Source organism: Typopeltis vanoorti, chromosome 12, assembly GCF_054136105.1.
Source record: "Typopeltis vanoorti isolate ZY-2024b chromosome 12, IOZ_Tvanoo_1.0, whole genome shotgun sequence".
Lineage (NCBI taxonomy): Eukaryota > Metazoa > Arthropoda > Arachnida > Uropygi > Thelyphonidae > Typopeltis > Typopeltis vanoorti.
The window spans coordinates 12207196-12223832 of record NC_143560.1 but is presented as its reverse complement, the minus strand read 5'-3'; the positions used below and the strand labels follow the sequence as shown (position 1 = coordinate 12223832).

Genomic DNA, 16637 nt, shown 5'->3' with positions numbered 1-16637 from the left:
TGTGAAATGTTCAAAAATGATTATACAAGTTTTACAAGTAGATACACAATCTGCATAATTCACAGTGCCTGGTCAGAGGGACAAATTCCAGATGATTGAAATAGAACTGTCATAGTGAAAAGGAAAATAAAACTGCATGTGAGAATTAGAGAGGAATTTCTTTATTGAGTGTTCCTGGTAAGATTTATATGAGCATACTGGAGAAAAGGCTAAGAAATATTGTGAAAGGGAAACTTAGAGAAGAGCAAGCTTGGTTCAGGCCAAGTAGAGATTGTCAAGATCAGATTTTCGCTTTAAGACAAATAGTTTAGAAATCATGGAAATATAAGGATTGGTATTTAGATTCTGTAAATCTAGAAAACAAATATGACAAGGGACAGAGAGAAAAGCTATTCAAAATGCTACAATTATATGGTGTAAATGGTACATTATATTGCCAATGCACAGTCTATATTTGAGTTGTAAGTCAGCAGTTAGAATTGAAGATGGTTCGATGTTAAATCAAATGTGAGACAATGGTGCACATAATTTCCACTGTTATTCATCATCTATGTGGTTTACTTTATGAAGGAAAGGAAAGTGATAATTTCCACTGTTATTCATCATCTATGTGGTTTGCTTTATGAAGGAAAGGAAAGTGATAATTTCCACTGTTATTCATCATCTATGTGGTTTACTTTATGAAGGAAAGTGACATTTAACATGATATCAAAATTAGAGATGTTAATCTCCAATTTTGATATCATGTTTAATGATATCCAGGTGCCATACCAGCAAAGCTTGCTGCATTGCTGGTATGGCATTTGGGATAAACTGGTATTATACTCCTAAATAAATTCAGTTCAAGTCCTTAGAATTCCCTAACTAATTGAATAACTACTGTAATAAATTTGATATGAAAAAATCAACGATAAAAAAACTAAGACCATGAAAATAAGCAGCAACATTGAAAATATCAACTGCATCCTGAACAGAGAACCTATAGAACAACTAAAGCATTTCAGCTAAATATTTAGGTTTAGTTTTTATGAGAATGGCAAATCAAACATGGTAATAGATAGCAGAATTAGATAGTAAGCATAGCAGGAAATCAACTGAATAAATTTATATGGAATAAGAGAGAAATTAAAAACACTAATGTAACTGTATATAAGACATTGATAAATACATCAGTCCATTAAGATCTTGGATCTTTCTGAGTATTTTTTCTGCTTCTGATTCTGTGTCTCACATTCTGTTTAACCACCTTACTAGCCATTATGGATCAAATACGCATCCTCATATACTTCGTATCCATCATATATTTTAGTATATGATATCCATGATAACCTTGACATCTATAGACGTCTTGGCAACTAGTGGTTAAATGACCATACTCAGAACTATTATATCTGTGGTTCCCACACTGTTCAATCATTTGGCTCTACTTCAGCATTTAATTTGCCATCTTGCAAAAAAAAAAAAAAATCACTTAAAACTGAAATGTTTTACTTATTCAGTGAACAGTTTATAAAGAACTGATTTTATTAAGTTTGCCATTTATCATTCACTTGATAACTCATGCTTCTATGTTCCTGTCTATTTTAATAATAGTTTTCTTAATTTTATTGCTGATATTCATATTTAATTTCTTACAAAAGTTATTCAATTTTTGCATATCTCCAGTTTTGATATCACATTTAATATTATTTTTTCCTTTAAGCTGTCATGTATGTGAATGATAAATAACAGTGAAGATGGATATAATCCACCTTCCATCTGATTTTACATCAAATCACGTTCTTATACATCTTTCAGTTCTAACTAATGACTCATAACTTATTTACATTTAAACTCTATATTGATGGGGGTTTTTTTTTGTTGTTGTTCCACTTATACCACAATTTTAGTATTTTGAACAGCTTTTCCCCTAGAACCTTATCACATACCTTTTTTCTAGGCTGTTAAAAAGAACCCTCATTTGTCCTAAACCTATTTTAGCTTGTTCTTTCAGAGTTTCCTCTGTATAGGGCACTTGTTCATTGTAGAGATCTCCTCCACCACAAATAACCATTGGACATCCAGAAAGGGAAGAATCTTGGTAATCTTACATTACTTTGATCCCCTACTTCAGCAAGAGGGACAGTACTGGATGGTCCAATCAGGATTATTTGGATTGTGGGCTTACCTGGGTCATTGGTGTTGGAACACATCTTCTTTCTCATGGTCACAAGCTTGCTGCATTGCTAGTATGGCATCTGGGATAAACTGGTATTCACCAATCATTTATTGCTTGCCAGTAGTAGGCAACCATGTTGCTTCATAGTAGGCAGAAATCTCTGGTGCAAATCACAAATCTGTTTAAGCATGAATTCTCCATCCTCAGATTTTTCAGAGACTCTCACAAGGCCTCATGGCTACATCATCTGATAACAGGAAATATAGGAGGGAGTGGACTAATACTAATAAATATACCATTATTTTTGATCACCCATGCAACACGTGAAAAGCCAATAGAGAAAAATAGGGTTTAGGGTTCCCCCAAAGCTATTTAAAAACTACATTTTGATAACATTCTTATTGAAACAAGTCCGTGGCATTGTCTGTATAGTTCTCCTACATGGATCCTATGTGGAAAATTGACCAGGCAGATTGGAATATATTTTCCCATCTTGCAAAATTTAATACTGAGGCAGCCAGCTGAACAGCTATTAGTGAAGCAGTGTAATGTGTATATAATGTGTAGCAGATTATAATGTCTAGGCACCAACAACTGCAATTCCAAAAAAAAAAAAAAACAATCTTAATTTCTACAATATCCAAACACATGGGGGGGAATGGATGCTTGTATAGCAATCTAGGATAACCTTTGCATCCCACTACCAAGCATATGTTGCTTACAAGTAGTGGGCATTGTGCTTCATGGTAGATGGAAATCTCTAGTGTCGAATGACAAACCTATTTAAACATAAATCCTTCATCCTCAGATTTTTCAGTGACTCTCACCAGGCCTCAGCCAAATACATATACAATAGACACATCATCTGATAAGAGAAATATAAAACAAAAAACATATAACATACAAATATACCATTTATGCTACAAATGACAAAGCCAATAGGGGAAAATGTCACCCTTCTTTATTCAAAAGGATTTAGAAGGATCATTAGTAAGATTTCCAAAATTCAAGACTTGACCTAGTTATTTCTGATGCCATGTTCCACCACAGAGATGCACATAAGTTTATATAAAGAGAGCACATATAAAATGAGATTGATTGCAGTGATATCATTAGACTTATTCAGAATATAAAATCATTATCATAATTTGCTGATGTGTATCCTTAAGGGGTGTTCAGGTTACTATGACAGCACTACATGATTAAGTTTACAGTATTATTAATCTTCTATCAACAATTTTCCTCCAAATCAATCTATTACCTGTGAGCACTCCAATATTGTCATATCTAACATTTTGTGCTTCTAAGGCACTTCTGACCAAATCAATCCACCTAGACCTTGGTCTTCCTCTGGGGTCCCTGCCATCTTGACATCAAATGCCTGTTTTGCTAACTTTTCTTCGCCCATTCCATTTAAGTGGCTGTACAACTTTAGATTAGCTCTGCTGACACATTCTTGAATGCTAATAATGTCAAGTTCCTTTCTAATATGATTCTACCATTGATGAAATTGGTACACTCACATAATTTTTCTCAGAACCCTCATACGTGTGGTCTCTAGTCTTTGATCAAGTGCTTTATTTCTAACCCAGCTCTCAAATCTGTGACTTAAAACTGGTTTAAACACAGTCTTGTATACTGCTAGTTTGGTGTTTTGGCTACCCACCATACCAGCTTTGCTTATTCTGTTGTTGATTTCCAGATTTAACCTGCCATTTTCACTGAAAACTGTGCCTAAATAGCTGAAATATATTACTTGTTCTAAAGTTTCTTCATTGAGAATGCAGCTGAAGTTTTCTATGTCCCAACCTATTTTCTTAGTTTTGGTCTTTTCATTGCTGATTTCCATGCCAAATTTGTTACAGCTGTTATTCAATTTAGATAGAGAATCCCAGCGACTTGCACTAGATGTGTTTAGGAGTTCAACATTATCTGCATAAAGCAGAGAGCCAAGCTTGACATCTCCAATTCTAATATCAGGCTTGATGCCAATTTCTTTCATAATGTGATCCATATAGATGGTAAATAACAGTGGAGATGATGCGCATCCTTGTCTTACCCCTAATTTTACATCAAGCCATCTTCCTGTATTTCCTTCAATTTGAACTGCTGACTGACAGCTTAAATATAGTCTATGTATTGCCCTATATAATGTTCCATCCACCACATATAAGTGTAGTGTTTTGAAAAACTTTCTCTGGGCATCTTGTCGTGTGCCTTTTCCTGATCTACAAAACTTGAGTACAGATCCTTGTCATATTACCATGATTTCTCAACTATCTTAATAAAATTTAATCTCGACAAACTGTATTTGGCCTGAACCCAGCCTGTTCTCCAAGTTTCTTTTCACAATCTTTCTCAACCTTTTTTCAAGTATTCTTGCATAAATCTTATCTGGAGCACTTAGTAGAGAAATTCCTCTGTAATTCTCACATTCCAGTTTTATTCCCTTTTTTATAGATGGGTACTATGAGAGCTCTACTCCAATCATTGGGAATTCAACCTTTTGACTAGGACCTCTGAATTATGCAGTGTACCAAAACTTTATACCTCCATACTTAAGCATTTCCGGTCAAATATCACTATTACAGCTACCTTTCCACATATCAAATTTTTAATAGCTTTTTCTATCTCAAGTATTGATATGTACTCCTCTTTGCATTCCTCTTGAAATTTTTCTAGTATAGTTCTGTCACTGCTTGGTTCGTCTTTCAGCAGCCTTTCAAAGTAATTACACCGGACATAGGATATCCTTATCTTCAGTTTTCATGTCATCGTTTTCATTTTTGATTCATTTTACAGTACTCTTTTCTCCATTTCTAAGCTTTTTCAATAGCATCCAGAACCTTTTGTCATCTTCCTGATATTTATTGTCTGTATTCTTACCAAAGTTTTCGAATGACTTTTGTTTTGCTTCTTTTACACACAGCTTATCTCTTTTACATTTTTCTCAGTATTCTTTTACAGCATCTGCCAACTTATTTATTATGAGATTTTGGTATGCTTTCTTCTTTTCCAGGACCGCTTCTTTAACTTCTTGTGTCCACCATGGTGTTCTTATTTTTCTCAACTTTAATTCTTTTTTAAATTTTCTGATTCGGAATTGAAAAGAACAGTATGTATTCAATGTGATATCCATTTTTATCCTGCTTAGTACAAAGTAATGATCACTTCCAATTTCAAATTCTCTGTACACTCTTGTATCCTGATGATATTACTATCAACAATGACATAATCACTGATGCTTTTCTTATTTCTTGTGTCTTCTCTCCATCTGAACTTGTGCACATCTGTATGTTGAAACATGTTAGTAATGACTAGTCTGTGTCCTGAGCAAAAGTCCAGTAAATACTTACCATTATTATTAGCTTTGCCCTTTTCTCCAAATTTTCCCAAAATGTTCATATATGCCTGGTGAGATTCATTTCCTACCCTGGTGTTCGGATCTTTATGAAGGACCAATTTTACTATTTTCTTTATGTAAGCTGTCTGTTCTAATGACTCAAAAAATTCCTCCACTTCTTCCTTGGAAGAACCTTCTGTGGGACCTTAGGCACAAATAAGTTTCATATTTCATGTCCCTATTTTGAAGTTTGCCCACATAACTCTACTTGAAACTTCCTTCCAATCAAGAAGTTTCTTCATGTTTGGTGTTGAATGCTATCGTTACTCCTTCCTTTCCTTGATCATTATTGCCTGAAAATAACATCTATGCTTATTATTTAGTAAGATCTCACCTGTTTTTGTCTTCTTTGTGTGAGTAATGCCAATTACGTCCACGTGGTACTTTTCCAGTTCTTCTGCAAGTTTGATTTCCTTTCCATTAATACTCCTACTGATGGTTCCTATCTTCAGTTCTACTGATGTTATGTTTATTCTTCTTCTTTATTCGTGTTTGATGGAACACGAATTATCAAATGTAATGGCCTAGCAGTTACTAAAGTGTATGTTTTCATGTAACTTGATGCATTTGTTTTCACAACAGTACAGCCTTGAAAATGCTAGACAGTGGCTAGTGAAACTTGTTGGCTCTTTGTATTTGTAATCATTAAATCTATGGTCTTTTAACAATAAAAGTTCTTAGTTCTGATACCAGGTTGTTGTTTAATGCGAACCAAAATTAAGTTAATGCAAGGCTAACACAGTTTAGATTATCAGATAACTGTTCTTATTTTAGATGTTGGTACTTCAATCTACACTTGTTTAACTCTTTGTGTATGTGCTGCTGCCTGCCATAATAATAACATTAGTTTTCATGATTTTTTTTTAATTGTTTTAAGAAGTATCCTTAACAAAATGGACAAAAAGGAAAATTCTTTCAGATAAAAACATTGCAAGCACAAAAAAGAAGAGACTCATTATTATATTAGAGCAAAAATTCAATGTCATCGAATGACATTAATGTGGTCATAGCAACTCTAAAATAGCATGAGATGTTGGAATGTCTGAATCTGTGGTATGGAATATTTTAAAACATGCAAGTAAAAGAAAAAGATAAAGTTGCATCATCTTTTTGTAGTTTGCAAACGTCTACAAGGAATAGAAATGTTACCATGATAGAAATACAGCTTCTTAACTGTATGGATTGAGGATTGCAATCAAAAACACATCCCCCTTAGTAGAACAGCCTTTCAGACAAAAGCTTTAAATTTGTTTAAGAGAGTGAGCATATACCATCTATATACTGTCTATGCTATCTGTATAATATCTGTCTATCTGCTATTTTTCATCTGAGCTCCAAGGAATCTTTGTCATGCTTAGGAAGGTTATAAAGAACTGCATCTTGGAGTTTTTCATTTCTTCTTCATACTTGATTTTTTTTTATTGTTTTAAATTTAAACTAGCTTTTTATATGTTATTATTTGTTTTTAAATGTTCTAACAAAAGAATCTTAACTGATATTTAATTAAATATTCAGAACAGTTTATTAGATTGTTTCATTTCTTTCAGGCAATGGGAATCTATCAGACATTAATCTCAAAGAATGAGATTAAAGTTTCTGATATACATAGGCATCCTGCTCAACCTGTTAGAGAAGTTATTATTCCCAAGGGAGAAGAAGAAGGAGAAGAAGAATCAGAAGAATATATGGCTGCACCCAGTGACCCATTAGATTCAGATACAAAGAAATTTACATCTTAATTTGTTACTTCCTGCCCGATGCACTATGTGAAATGCATATTGACAAGAATTATGAAACAGTTTTATATTCCTTTATATCTTGTATAGTGAAAGAATGAACTGGAATCAAAAGTATAAGAAAGCCAGTAATAGTAGTAAAATACTTAAGAAGGAATATTTGCAGAAGCAAATTGTCATATTTTTCTGTAAATAAATTCTAGTATAAATGAGATCACTCATAAATGTTTTAACTAAATCAGAAAAGAACACTTTAATATTAAGTGTGAGTATTATTCCTAGCTCTCCCTTTACAGATAACTGAAATTTCATTCTAGAGCAGGGAATTTCATATGAAATAGGAATTTTTCAGCTTTATTGAAATATCAAGGAGTTTAAATTAATAGGGTTCATTTCAAACGTTCTGCATGTTCTGAAAGCAAACATTTAACAAAATACATTTATCAGCCTTCAGTGTAATCACCAGTTTGTCCTATACTTCTGCTACTCAATGTCTGGGTGAGTTTTTATTTCTGTCAGCAAACTTTTTGTGTTAATGTTGTAGTGAAACATTTCCTGCAGTGTGATTCTTATGACTGAGGGAACAGACAAAAAGTCATATCAAGACTGTATGGAATATGAAGAGGCACTCACCATCGATACTTTTTCCATAAGGTCAATAGTAATTGCACAATATCTGGCCTGATTCAGATTTTTCCTTAATTTTGAACTCTTATTTCATGGAACATGAAAGAGGAAACAAGCAAATGACATTTTTACTCATAGTCTAGTTTGTAGCTGAGTGAATATAGAAAATGTCATATCATTAGATGCAACATGGTCATCCATGGCTATAGTGTGCAGAACTTTTGAAATAACTCTTGAGTGGGTGTGGGAGATTAAATATAAATTTCATATAGGAAATTACATTATCTATAACATACTAGTGTTTTGTATTAAGGAAATGGGAGCTATTAATTTTTTAAGAGTATGAAGTTGTCGGGGGAACACCTTTCATGAAAAAAAGCTGTTCTAAAGGAGATGGACTGTAAAAAGATATTGGGGAACTGCTGCTCATATTTCCACGTGGGTATTGGAAAGTGGAAGAATGATAGACACCATTTTAGTGAAACACTGTCCATGGAAGGACCTGTAAAATTGAAACAAACCATCTGTGAGACATTTGCTGAAGTAAGAGAGAAGAATTATTGCTTTTTTTGCCTCTCTTCATAATTTCCTTTGAATCTTGCTTTATCAGCAAGATACATGATAAACTGAAAGGCATTACTTACAATAAGCAATATAGCAGTTGAAGAAATACACAAACTTAGAACAGAAAAATTGCACCTAACAAAAATATAACATATAATGAAGGCTAGATGCTTTTTGATTCATTGTTGCTTTGTTGGTGACATGTCCATGTTGTGCATGTGTGTAGATGAAAGTAGACTGATCTTATGTCCTTTTGATATGAACCAAACTTTTTATTAGAACCAGTTATCACCAAGGTAGAAAACCAATTACTGCTAATTATATGGCCCCCATTCTGGTTAAGTGGTTTATAGTCTTTTATAGTAGTAAGACATGACTGCCAAATTCCTGTCACCTCATACAGCTTTTCAGTAGATGCAAGAACAGTCCTATTTTATCTTTTCTTTTATATGCAACATCCACCATCTACACCTGGACATTTGTATCAGGAGTGTGGAGGCTCTGGGGATCAGCGGATTATTATTATTTGGTTAACAGGGTTTGAATAATACTTTAATTTCATAACCTTAATATGTTTGCAATCTTTGCCTTGCACTGCTCCTATGGATGATAAAGTAACCTTCTGTCACAGAGAGTTTTGAGATACTTTTGGGAAATGTCTTTCATTATAGCATTCCTAGAAAGAGTATTCTTTAATAATTTTGGGGTCTTGTTCTAATCCCACTGTATACTTGACCATCAGCATTGGCCCTTTGATTTTAACTGCCCACTATCTCACTGTTTCTGAAACACTGAAAACAAGAAGTGTTAACCATTCCTTTTTTTAAATTAGGATGGTGAAGGTTGACAATTGTTCAGATAATCCACAAAATCTTGAAGGCCCTGGCTATTATATTTCCAGCTTGTAATAAGCTAGAAATACCACAGAAGTAGCAGCTTCAAATTGCAGCTTTTAATGTGAATCAATTGTCCTAAATTGAAATCCTGGCATAAAAGGTGCTGCTGTTGTGTGTGTGTGTGTGTGTGTGTGTGTGTGTGTGTGTGTGTGTGTGTGTGTGTGTGTGTGTGTGTGTGTGTGTGTGTGTGTTGGGGGGGGGGGTCATAACAAGGAAACATGAGAAAAAAATGTATATCTTTCCATCAAGACATCATTCTACAGTAGCAAAATAAATCTAATGTTGGAGGTACTAAAATGTTATTTAAACTTGTTTCTAAGCAGGGATATTTGTGAAAAATTATACTACATCCAGACTTGCAAATAGGGAGCTCCCCAAAATGTTAAAATCTTGCAGTCTTGATATGATCTACTCAGTTTTTTTTATGTTGAATCGTAAGATGAGGTCTGAGAAGTGTAGCTAATATAGTGAGCGAGACTAGCATTTTACTTGACCTTTAAGATTTGAATTTATCATCTTTAGTTCTGCTAAAGATAAAATTCTGGTAGAAGATGAATGGAAGTATCGTAAGATATCATAAAAAATAACATTATTACATCATTATCCTCAGGTCTAACAAGAATAATGAGGCCATTGGAGATATGATAGATTTGCCCCACCATGTTGGAAGATTGAAATTTCTATCTCTAGACAGAATAAACTAAAATATACTTTCAGCGTACAAAAGCAAGTCATGAAGTTGTGTCGCAGGTATGTTTTTATTGTTAGCTTACTCTAAAGCAGTGATTTCCAAATGATATATATGCTTCCAGATGCATGTGAAAGGTCTTTAGGATACAAGATGCTTTTATTAAAAAAAATATGTTGCTCCTCCTACTCCCTTTTTTTTTTTTTTGTTATATTGTTGCAGAGAAATATGGGTTTATTTTATAATTAATTTTTCAATAACTAAAAAAATCTAAATGTGGAATGTGTTTGACAAAAAAGCACAATGTGAAAGAAGCAGCTTGAGGATAAAGAATGCTAAATTTGTTCATGGTGTCAGAAGGGTTCTCTGTTAAGAATATGCTGTGCTTTCCTGAAAAGTAGTAATCATATTGATGTTCCAATTATTATTATTCAGGCCTCCATAATAATAATATTAATATTATTATTATTATATTATATATAATAATAATAATAATAATAATAATAATATCATCATGGAAACCCATTCTAGAAAACACAGTCTATCATGCCACTCATTGACTGTTTGTGCTCCCACCACTATCGGTCATTGAATTCTATGCTTCAACCATCCTCCATGCAAAGAAACCACTCCTCATCCTCTTTCTCACAGCTTCCAGGGATTGCCCCTTGTCCTCAGTCCTTCCCCCTATTCCACCAAATGAAAGAACTCCCAAGTGTCAACCCTGTCACTATCTCTTAACAGTTTAAGTCTCAATCATACTATACAATTAATTTATCCCCTTCAAATCCTGGGGATTTGAAAGGGATAAATTAATAACTAAATTAATAAATTATAAGGGGATAAATAAATTAATAAATTATTGAGCACAATAATCCAATTGTGGTCTGATCAGGGCTTTATACAATAGAATGACAACTCTTATTCTGCAGGTCAGCATTCTCAGTATTGCAGCAATCCTCTGGATTACCTTCTCCACCTTTGCAATATGAAATTACTCCTGAATTTCAGGTTTCTATCAATCATCACCCTCCCCCCCCCTAGTTCTCTTGCCTCCCCTACTTCCTCCAGTACAGTTCCTCCAAGAGAGTATTCAGCCTCTCATCTATGTATCTCAAAATTTAATTGAACTGCATTAAACTGGTACCCCAATTCATTTGCCCATCTGTCCTCTTATAGTGCTGCCACAACTGAACTAATAACCCTTCCCAGCTTCATCTGCAAACAACTGAATATCCCCCTGCGATCCATTGGCAATGTCATTGATAGAAAAGTTAACAATACAGGTCATAGTACTGAGCCCTGTAGGATCCCCCACTTGTAACCTTCTGTCTCTTTGATATTGCTCCTCCATACACAATAGTAGCCATACATAACTCTGATACCTATCAGAGTTGTGTATGGCTACTACCTATCAGATAGCCAATCCTGAATACAGCTCACTAACCTGACATCTAAATCCATGTGCTCCAACTTAAATATCACCTTATCATGTGGTACCCTATCAAATGTCTTTGTAAAATCTGTCCAGTGCTGTATATGAACCCTCATTAATTTCTCCAAGATCGTAACAACTACTGATGAAACACAAACTGGTCTATAGTTTGACACTTCCAGTCTGTTACCACCTTTATGCAATGGTAATTGTTCTTAACCTCTTTACACTCCTTGTGTACATTTCTCTTGGCCAAACTTTCATTGAAAAGCCAGGACAAGAGACTATCAGTTCTTTAGCACATTCTCTCAAAACCAGTGGCAAAATTCTGTGCAGTCCCACTGCTTTATTGAATCCAGTGTACTCAGTATTTGAAACACACTCTCCTCTTGCACCTCTAAACTTCGAACCTCCCCTATCCCTCTAGTATTAAAACCTACCTCTCCAGGATAAAATACCCCCCTATAAAGTGTTCATAGAACAACTCCACTATGTTTTTTGCATCAGTCACTCTATTCCCATATTTATCCAATAATGTCATTCTGCCACAATCATTTCTTTTGCTACTGAACACATAGCTAAAAAAGTTCCTTAGGATTTTCTATGGATCTCTGGGTCAATCTCTTCTCATATTTCAATTTTCCCTTCTTTATCATGCTGGTCACTTTCCTGTCCTGAGTCTTATATTGTTCATTCATCTGCTCACCTGCACTTCCTGTTTGATATTGTTTATCATCCATTTTATACCAAATTGTGTTCTCTTTATTCTCGCTATACAACTTAGTGCTACTGCTAATAAATATTTTTTCACAAGTTCCCAAGCACTGATGATATCTCCTCATTCCGATTCCTCCTTCTGTGGAACTGCTGCAAGCTAATATCTAAGACTATGGTAATCACTTGCCTTATAATTTTACATACATTCCTTTCTCTTTGATTCTCCTGCATATCTATTCATCTGCCAAGTCAAACCACATGGCTACTCTTCGGGGATAGAGATACCATCTCAGTTATAATCAGAGGATTTTCTGATGATATGACCAAATCTAAAACTCTTGAACCTTGTGTTTCTTCTACTACATGTCTAAGACATTTGTCCCTCAAGAATTCCAGAAATTCCATTCTCTTACTACTACTACATGCAGTTTCTCTTCCCATTGTATACTGCTGTAGTTAAATCTCCCATAACAATCATTCTTTTTGCGCTCGCCAAGCTCAACTGCTTAAACATCTCCTCTCCGCCTTCTGTTTGCCCTGGCTTATAGCAACACCCCACTAAATATCCTGTCCTGCCCACCTCTACCTCACACCATATGCTTTCAAAACCATTAGTGCCATTGTCCTCCAAATCCTCTCTCAGAGGATATAAGTCATCACTTATCATAAGCACTACTCCATATTTCCTCTTTTATCCTGGCGAAAAATGTTATACCCTGCTACATTCTACTGTTACCCTGATATATTCCTGTCAGTATATGATCTTCCATCAACCCTGTCTCAGTGATCCCAATAATCTTTGGACAGGCTGATGCTATCAGCACCACCAATTCATCTCCTTTGTTTCAGATACTCCTGGCATTAGTATAAAGAATCAAGGCATCACTGTTTCTATACCTATCCTTATCCTCCAGATTCCACTGGATTGAGCATTACCCAATGTACTCCCCCTTCTCCCAAGCACCTTTCCACAAGAGGCCACTCCTGCTACCATCCACCTTGATAATTCTAGTTTCCCTGCATTGGCTCGATTGGAGAACAGCATTCTCTCCAGATGCCTACATCCTTCCTCATTCAAATACTAGCCATCTCTCACATATTGTTCCTTTCTGTCCTTAAATGTACTCCAAGCATCTACCATATTCCAAGGCCTCTCTTTTGACTTATTCTGGCTATTATACTATTCCTTATTAATGCTCTTCTCCTCAGCTCTGCATTATTATACCTGAGCAATACACATTATCTTCCCTCTCTCGGTCTTCTCTACAACCTAAAGCATGAACTTCAGATCTCTTGCTGCCCAAATTAGGATAGGTTACATGATAAACTATGAAGATGGAAATTATGCTCAAATTAGGAGAATGTTATCTTAGGTCTCATGGTATTAGTTACTGAATTGGAAAGATATCAATGCATTGGAATATTTGAAAATGTGTTTAAAAGAGGTGGCATCTGAATATCCCTAGAGTTTGATGAATAAAGAGGGTGTAGATGAAATTTATGTGCAATCTATTAAGCAAAAAATCCATAAGATGATTATGTGGAAAGTATATCGTAAATATAAGAATAAGAGCAGCTATGAAATATATAAAGTGCAGGCTAGAAAAGCAACGAATATTGTGCAAAAAGTTAAACAGAGTATAATGGAAATTGGCTATACAGGCTAAAGGCAATCCAAAAGAATTTTATTGTTGTGTTGTAAGTAAAAGAAAGAATGAATGTGAAAGAATAACTTTACTGAATGAAGATACTGTAGTGCCAGAAGCTAATGAGATTGTTCACTTAAAGAGTACTCATTTTGTCAAGACATACAAAACAAAGTGTATGCAACATAGTGCACATTGTTCCTGCAACGTTGGATGAACAGTCAGTGATACATGAGAATGAGGTTGAAAAGATGTCATATAACCTGGATAAGAATTCGTCCTTAGAGACAGATAGAATAGCACATATGCTAAAGGCATGTTTAGCCAAATTGGCCAGGTCTTTGATGTGATTGTACAACTGGGGTGTCAGATCAAGAAAACACAAGAATGGAAGGAATATATGATAATTTCGTTGTACATGGGTGGTACAAAAACTGATATGTCTACCTATCAGTATCTCTCTATTATGGTGCTTAAGATTTTAGAGAAGTTGGTAAGAACGTGCATGCAGAAATGGGTAGAGAGACAAACGGTTCTCTACAAGGAATAGCATGAGTTTACTAAAGGGAGGTCATGTTTTAGTAATGTGCTCATATATTTTATAAAACATAAAATATTTGATTTGCATCCACTTATGCAAGTCAAGAGTGTACATTCCAAACGTATACGACATGAAAGGCTGCTGCACAAACTAGAAAATATGAGCAACATTGTGCACATTGCTCCTACTTACATTGAATGAACAGGCTGATACATGAGAATGAGATCAAAAAGATGTCACATAACCTGGATAAGAATTCGGCCTTAGGGACAGGTGGAATATCAAACTTGACTTCAAGTGGATGGTACAAAGGCACATCAAAAGTGATATACATCATCATCAAATTCCTGCCATGTACCCTCAAGGGGTGTACAGGATATGACAGTACTACATGAAAAAAATTACATCATTACTAACGTCCTATCTACAATTTTCCTCCAAATCAGTCTATTACTTGTCAAGACTCCAACATTATCAGATCTTATATTTCTATCGTCTAAGGCACTTTGTACCGTATCAATCCACCTACATCTTGGTCGTTTTCCTGCCAACCTGGCAGAGAACACTTGTTTTGCTAATCTTTCCTCGTCCATTAAGCATTTAAGTAACCATACCACCTGAGATTAGGTCTGTTAACGCATTCTTGGATGCTGACAATGTCAAGTTCTTTCCTAATATCCTCATTTTTAATATGATATTGCCATTGATGCCATCTGTTCACGCCTCTAATCTTTCTCAGGACTCTCATATCTGCGGTCTCTAGTCTTTGGTCAAGTGTTTTACTTCTGACCCAGCTCTCAGATCCATAAGTTAAAACTGGTTTGAACACTGTCTTGTATACAGCTAATTTAGTGTTCTGACTAATTTCTCTCTTATTCCATATGAATTTATTCAATTGACTTCCCACCATACCAGCTTTGCTGATTCTGTTGTCTATTTCTATATTTAATTTACCATCTTCAGTAAAAATCGTGCCTAAGTAGCTGAAATATTTTACTTGTTCCAAAGGTTCTCCATTCACAACACAGTTGACATTTTCAATGATTCTGCCTATTTTCATTGTCTTTGTCTTTTTATTGCTGACCTTCATACCATATCTATTACAACAGCTATTCAATTTAGTCAGAGAATCTTGCAGACTTGTAGCGGATTTATTTAGAAGTATAACATCATCCGCATAAAGCAAAGAGCTGACATTAACATCTCCAATTTTGATATCAGGTTTAATACCACTTTCCTTCATAATTTGATCCATATAGATAATGAATAACAGAGGGGATAATGTACATCCTTGTCTCACACCAGATTTAACATTAAACCATCTTCCTGTACTTCCTTCAATTCTAACTGCTGACTTACAACTCAAATAAAGACTAAGTATTGCTTGATATAATGCCCCATTAACACCATATAACTGCAGTGTATTGAATAGCTTCTCTCTTGGCACTTTGTCATATGCCTTTTCCAAATCGACAAAACTTAAATACAGATCTTTGTTATATTCCTATGCTTTCTCGACTATTTGTCGTAAAGTGAAGATCTGATCCTGACAGCCTCTGTTTGGCCTGAATCCAGCTTGTTCTTCACCAAGCTTTTCTTCCACAATTCTTCTCAACCGTTTCTCAAGTATACTTGAGAAACGGTTGAGAAGAATTGTGGAAGAAGAGAAGAATAGATCTTACCAGGAACACTCAGTAGGGAAATACCTCTGTAATTCTCACATTCAGTTTTATTTACCCTTTTTATATATGGGTACTATGAGAGCTCTACTCCAATCATCGGGAATTCGTCCCTCTGTCCAGGCTTTCTGAACTATGCAGTGCAGCCACTGTAAGACTTTTATACCACCATAATTCAGCATTTCTGGTCGAATATCATCTACTCCTGCTGCCTTTCCAAATTTCAAGCCTTTGATGGCTTTTTCTACTTCAAGTATGGATATGTATTCCTGACTGCATGTCTGGTCAGTATTTTTTACCACTGTGCTGTCATCACTGCTTGTTTCATTTAGCAGTTTTTCAAAGTAATTACTCCATATTTCAAGGATATCTTTTTCTCCTGTTTTCATGTCACTTTTATCATCTCTAACTCCTTTTACAGCACTCTTTCCTCCATTCCTAAGATTCTTCAACAACCTCCAGAATATTTTGCCACCTTCTTGATATTTATTTTCTATATTCTTGCCAAAGTCCTTCCATGACTTTTGTTTAGCTAGTTTTACACACT

General features: G+C 34.9%; 1 protein-coding gene across 1 annotated transcript in view; it reads left to right on the top strand.

Moving 5' to 3' along the window:
• Positions 1–7514, top strand: part of Stoml2 (stomatin like 2) — a 154744-nt gene extending 147230 nt beyond the window's left edge. The window contains exon 11 of the mRNA XM_090401638.1: positions 7109–7514. Within this exon, the coding sequence (XP_090257764.1) occupies positions 7109–7300 (192 nt within the window). The 3' untranslated portion in view covers positions 7301–7514. The remainder of the gene's footprint in view (positions 1–7108) is intronic.
• Positions 7515–16637: the final 9123 nt, after the last annotated feature.